This window comes from Corvus brachyrhynchos, unplaced genomic scaffold (genome assembly GCF_000691975.1).
Source record: "Corvus brachyrhynchos isolate BGI_N302 unplaced genomic scaffold, ASM69197v1 scaffold46, whole genome shotgun sequence".
NCBI classification, from domain to species: Eukaryota; Metazoa; Chordata; class Aves; order Passeriformes; family Corvidae; genus Corvus; species Corvus brachyrhynchos.
Window position 1 is genome coordinate 5,787,086 of NW_008238838.1, and position 5,641 is coordinate 5,792,726.

General features: G+C 64.4%; 2 protein-coding genes across 4 annotated transcripts in view; both read left to right on the top strand.

Moving 5' to 3' along the window:
• The window catches only part of JAML (junction adhesion molecule like), a 6,158-nt gene extending 3,263 nt beyond the window's left edge, over positions 1–2,895 (top strand). For both annotated transcript variants that reach the window (XM_017738439.1, XM_017738438.1), the window contains exons 3-7: positions 672–829; positions 1,172–1,540; positions 1,864–1,924; positions 2,132–2,227; positions 2,404–2,895. In XM_017738439.1, the coding sequence (XP_017593928.1) occupies positions 672–829; positions 1,172–1,540; positions 1,864–1,924; positions 2,132–2,163 (620 nt within the window). In that variant the 3' untranslated portion in view covers positions 2,164–2,227; positions 2,404–2,895. The remainder of the gene's footprint in view (positions 1–671; positions 830–1,171; positions 1,541–1,863; positions 1,925–2,131; positions 2,228–2,403) is intronic.
• Positions 2,896–4,446: 1,551 nt separating this feature from the next.
• Positions 4,447–5,641, top strand: part of SCN2B (sodium voltage-gated channel beta subunit 2) — a 5,207-nt gene continuing 4,012 nt past the window's right edge. For both annotated transcript variants that reach the window (XM_017738443.1, XM_008636939.2), the window contains exon 1: positions 4,447–4,665. Coding sequence is in view for 1 of the 2 variants with exons in the window: in XM_008636939.2 (XP_008635161.1) it covers positions 4,596–4,665 (70 nt within the window). In the remaining variant the exon portion in view is untranslated. The remainder of the gene's footprint in view (positions 4,666–5,641) is intronic.

Below are 5,641 nucleotides of genomic sequence, written 5' to 3' on the forward strand. Positions count from 1 at the left end.
GCTGACAAGGCCCAGTGACATTTTCTGCCCCACTCATTTCAGACAATCGTTTAGTTCGGAGAAGACCTTTAATCCCCTTCCTGCCACACACTCTGCAGCCAGCGAGCAGCAGCTGCTTCATGCCGGTTGTCAGCTCTCTGCTCTTTGATGTTCCCCTGGTTTGCTTTTTTTCCCACTGTCCAGCTTCTCTAGAAACCCCAAGCTGTGTTTACGTGGCCAGACAAGTACAAGCCCAGGTCTGGAGCCTGTGAGCAAAGGGGAAGGAAGCCAAATGGGCAGTGAGGGAGGAACTGAAGCGTTTCATGTGAAGCGCTTGAATTGCCCCTGGCCTGGTACAGATGAGAGCAGCACAGGTTCTCCCAGCCAGTGACTCACAGGCACAGCCCTGCAGGAGCTGCAGACTTTGGCTCCGAGGCGTGCAGGGCAAGGGTTGTGCATCCCAGCCTCCTTTCGGCTGGATCACACGGCAGCAGCCCTTGGTGTGGCGGCGGGAGGATGTGCTGCCCCACATCCCAGGCACGCCACGAGCAGGGGTCAGGCACAGGTTTGGCCTCTGGACTGGTCAGGGCCGGGAGCCCCAGGCTTCCCTGGAGAGGAGACAGTGATGGGGAAAGACAGGCTGCACCTGGCCGTCCTCCCTGGGCTCATCCTGCTGTCCTTGTACCCGGCAGAGCGATGCAGCGGGGCTGCCGGGGTGTTCATGGAGCCTCAGCTCCAAGCTAGGGCTGGGGACTCTGTGCTGCTGCGGTGCCTCTTCCTAGACCCCGACAGCAAGGGATGGACCCTGCACAAAGTGGACTGGCTGCACAAGGCAGGAGCTGGCACTCAGGTGGGTCAGGACAGGGGTGGCGAGGAGGGGACACGGGGGCCGGGGGGAGGGGAGCAAGGCAGCTGTGGGGAGGCTGTGGGGAAGCCCATCCGCCTGTCCCCAGGCCACGAGGAGAGGAAGTTTCCATAAGGGGAAGAAGGGTCCCCGCGTGGTGGCGGGACCCGTCCGCATGGCCCCGCAGCACCGGGGAAGCACCGCTCTGGCTGCTGCATCCTGGAGCCTTCCCAGAGAGCGCCGGGCTCTGTGCGAGGAGAACAATCCACGGGATAAGGAGAGAACGTGAATCTGAGGGCTCTTGAGGGCGGACAGGACACCTGACATCCTTCACCTGTGCCCTGGCAGGAGGAGATGGTGTTTTATTACTACAGCAACTACGGCGTCCCCGTGGGCCGCTTCAAGAACCGGGTGCAGTGGCAGGGGGACATGTCCCGCTGGGACGGCTCCATCCGGCTGCAGGACGCGCGTGTCAACGACAGCGGCATCTACGAGTGCGAGCTCCGGCTGCTCCAGAACAGCAGCATCTTCCGCAGCCGGACGGTGCTGCACGTCAGCCCCGCGGTACTCAGAGGGGGGTGCCGCGCCCCGGGGCTGGCCCCCCCCCGCCGAGGATGCGGCGCCCCCGAGAGACTCTGGGTTCTGGCCGGCCGTGGTGGGCTGTGGCTGCGTGGCCGTGGTGGTGGCGTTCCTGGCCGGGCTCTGCGTGAGGAAGAGGTACCGGCGCTGGCTCTGGGTTTAGGGGGGTGAGAAAGCACCTCCCTGCAGCCCCCCCTGCGCTGCTCTCGCTGCTTTGCCCTGACCTTCTCGGGTGCGACTGTTCAGCTCCGCAGGTGTGGGGTGCAGCCTCCTGCTGCCATCTAGTGTCACCCTGCCCTGGCCGGTGTCCCCTCGGCTCCCAGACCTCCTGGGCTGTGCCCAGGCAGCAGAAACAAAGGGATGGGCAAAGGGATGCCAGTGTCCCGGGAGAGGGAGGGAGGGACAGGAGCAGCGGGTGTTGCTTCTCGCCGGAGGTGACACTGCTGCTGCCTTCCCTCGAGGTTTGCAACCAACACGGCCCTGGAGAGGATGGGGAAGAGCAGCAGCAACAACAAAGCAGAGGTGAGAGCTGAGGCTGGAGGGATCACTGGGGTTGGGTGTGTGGGCCCAGGGCTGGGTAGGCTGAAGGAGGGGATCCCACACTGCCCAGGCACGAGGGGCCATTTGCTGGCCAGCTCCAACCGTGTTGCTTGCCCTGTAACTGGGGTCAGGCAGCCCCTCCGTGTTTGGGGCTGCTCGGTTCCAAACACCCCGATCTGCCCTTTGCAGGAAGCAATTTACTCCTCAATCCCTGGAGCTGAGGTACCCAAGGCTGAGCAGGAAGCAAAGAAGAAAAGGAGAGCTGAGGACACGTACATAACCATGGTGAGGAGCTGCAGCAGGCATGGTGGGACCCCCACATCGCTGTCCCTGTTACCAGGGTCACGGCATCCAGGGCCTCACTCCCCATGCCAGACCCCAGCATCCCGTGCCCCCTGCCCCCTCCAAACCCACCCTGGTACCTGTAGTGAGGCTCACACCTTGTCGCTTGCTCCCTGCAGCACCCCTCTCACTGCCGGGACAACGGCATCTACGTGCAGCTGGCCAAGAGGGCGATCCCGTCGGAATGGATGGCAGAGGGGACACAGGGGGATGGGCAGAGCAAGGAACCCCACAGCAGGCCACAGGAGGCACTTCCCTGGGCTCCAGAGCGGGAGAAATAGCTGTGCTGTGGGATGGCAGCCCCTTGTCCAGGAGTGTCCAAGACAGCTTCGTCCGTCTGAGGACTGAGAACTGGTGACACGTCACTGTGTGCTCCGTGCCAGGCACTGCTGCGGCACAGCCCAGCCCAGCTGTCTGCAGGGAACCAGGGGACACCTGGGCCTTGCCCCCTGGTCTCTGGAGAGGGGCACAGTGGGCACAGCCTCACACTCCAGCTTTGATCCTGGCACAGGATAAGGATCTCCAGGGGGGAGATGCAGCAGGAGCCGTCACGTTATTTTTCTGTAGATAATAAAACTCAGGGAGTCTTCCCTGACCCTATCTTCGTTTTACCTCCTGCCTAAGCGTGTGATGTCCAAGTGTGCCAAAGTCTGCCTGGCACAGGGCCTGGGAGCCCCTGCACCCTTGTGCAGCCTCGCATGGGCACCCACCAGCCCCGCTGGCTCCAGGCGGGAACAAAGCCAAACGGGACAAAAAAGGGGTCCCTTGGCAGCAGGATGGGGACGGAGGGGTTCAGGACAAGAGCCCGCGGGCAGTGGGGTCCCCCACGTGTGTCCCCTGGCCACGCGTGAGCAGCCGGGTGACGCGCAGCGCTGGCCGGGGGGAGCCCGGCAACCCCTCCCGGGCCGCCGGGGCAGCGTCTGGGCCGGCGCTGGCGCTGCTCCCGCTGTGTCTCTGGGTGCTGGGCGCTATCCCCGCTGTCGCGCTCTATCTTTAGATGTTTGACACCTCCAGGTGCGGAGGGAGCCGGGACCCTCCACCTCCCACCGCTGCCGGGAGACTGCAGCGCCGCGCTGCGCTCCTTGGTTCTCGTTGACACCCTGCTCTCTTTTCCCGCAGGCAGCCGCGGGACGGGATTCGGGAGGAACCAGCCCCCGGAGCTGGATTTGGGAGGGTCGGGGCTCGCACAGGGCCTTTGTAGGGTCGTGGGAGCTGTAGCAGCAGAGCAGAGCGGGCTTTGCCTGCCCAGGGTGGGTGGGAAAGGGCTGTGTGTGCAGTGAGGGTTTACTGAGCGGGGCTGCTGGGACACTCCCGTGCCTTCTCTCCCGGCTGTCTTGCTTCCCCTCCGGACTCTGGTCAGGCAGCAGAGCCCCCCTGCACCCCTCCTGCCTCCTTGCTGCCCTTTCCGTGCCTCCCCAGGGCTCTGCTGCACAGGAACCAAGGTGTGCCCTGGCTCCGGGGCATCCCTCTCCTCTCTCCCCAGTGATGCTGTCCCAGCAAAAGCCACCACCCCGTGTCCCGGGGCCTGAGCAGCTCTGTCACTGCCACTCCGGTCTCCAGGAGGTCTTCTTGTCTTTCCTGCACCCATTTCTGCAGCCTGAATCCAGGTTTGGAGCCCAGGGCCAAAAGGCTTCCTTGACTGATGGTGCGAAGGGGACCAAAGACTTTCTCCAGCCCTGTTACTGCTGGGCAGAGGCTCCCCGTCCCAAGGGCTGGGTGAGGAGAACTGTTATCCTGGGAGGAGGTGCTGCTGGAGAAGGGGAAGGAGCCTCCAGCAGAGCCTGGCAGCGCTGGGAAGCGATGGAGCTGTCCGGGAGCGCGCAGGTGACCGGGAGCACCTCCACCTGCTGCAGCCTACCTGGGGCATCCCGGCTGGGCGCCTCGGGCCCCTCTGCTCTCCCCAGCGTGCCCGGGGGGTGGTGGGGGGGGGGGCGCCCGCCAGCCTCCAGCAGGGCACAGGGGACACACCTGCACGTCCCCACTGCACCCGGGGGGCTGCGGGGGCCGCGGGCACCCACCGTGTGCCACAGCCCCTGCTCAGAGCGGGGAGCCGGCAGTGCCAGGAGCTGTCGCCTGCAGTTCAGGGGAAAATTTTTCCGCCCTCCCACTCCGGCGGCTGCAATCCACCAACCACAGCATTTACTGCTTTTTTTCGCCCCAGCACCGCTCCAGCCATATTGGGCTGTGGGGAGAAAGCGGCTCTAATGTTCTATGTCACCTGCAAATAACCCGGGCGTTCGAAAAAACACCTCCACCACCTCCACAATCCACACCAACACCACGTCCTCTCCACACACAAAAGTCCGTCAAAATGAGCCTGGAAGCCTGGCTCCCGCAGCCCACCTTGTTCCTCACTGGCCTCACCTTGCTCCTCTCGCTGGGTAAGTGTCGGCTTGAGCCCCCTTGCATGTGCCGAGGTGGGGAGACACCCGTGTCCCTGGCCAGGAGCCCCCTGCCCGTGTCCCAGCCCCGGGAAGCGCCGTGCCGCAGGGATGGGGATGGAGGTGGTCTGGCGTGCACCTTGCAGAGAGCCACCAGCCAGGGTGACCTGCTTTCGGGCAGGGTGGGGGGTATGGTGCCACTGCATCTTCTCCTAAAAATGCCCTGCATGCTGCTCGCTGGGGGCTGAGCACAAAGCCCTTTGCATGTCAGGCAGAGGAGCGGGCTGGCGTGGGGACAGGGCTGGGAAGGTGCTGGTGGGTGGGCTGGGCTGGCTTGTGGCTGTCCTTTGGGTGCTGGCAGGGGTGCTGTGGCTGTTCCTGTGGCTGTCCCTGGGCTGGTGGCTGTGCTGGGGGCCGCGGTCCGTGCGTGCTGCCCGGCCCCGCAGCAGCAGCGTTGTGTCAGCAGCTCGGCGGCCGCATCGATCGCAGCCGGGCATGCATCGCTCCTTTGAAGTGCTGTCCTGGAGCTCCTGATGGGCTGCTTTTCCCCAAGGAGACAGCCTGGGAAAGGAGGATACAAAACCTAGCCAGGGCTGCTGTAGAGGCTGCCGTAATTGTACCCCCCCAGCCTGGGTGCAGTGTGACAGAGCGTTTGGGAGCCTGCGCAGCGCCGCAGGACGCGGCCTGGATGGTCCCAGGGGTTTTGGGGCTTTCTTCCCCCACCTCTGTTGTCCCCCAGGGCTGAGTGCCCGGGCAGTGGCAAAGTTTGGACCCACACACGTGGGTGCTCCCAGGTCCTGCCAGGCCGTGGTCTCCCTGCTTGGGGTGGCAGGTTTGCTGCTGGTGGCACCTCATCCCTCTGTAGAGCCCTGGGCAGCCCCGAGGACATGGGACAAGGCCATGCCCCCCACCCGCAGGCACACAGGGCATCGTGTGAGGGGCACCCAGACAGTGATTCCATGCAGGGATTCCTCCA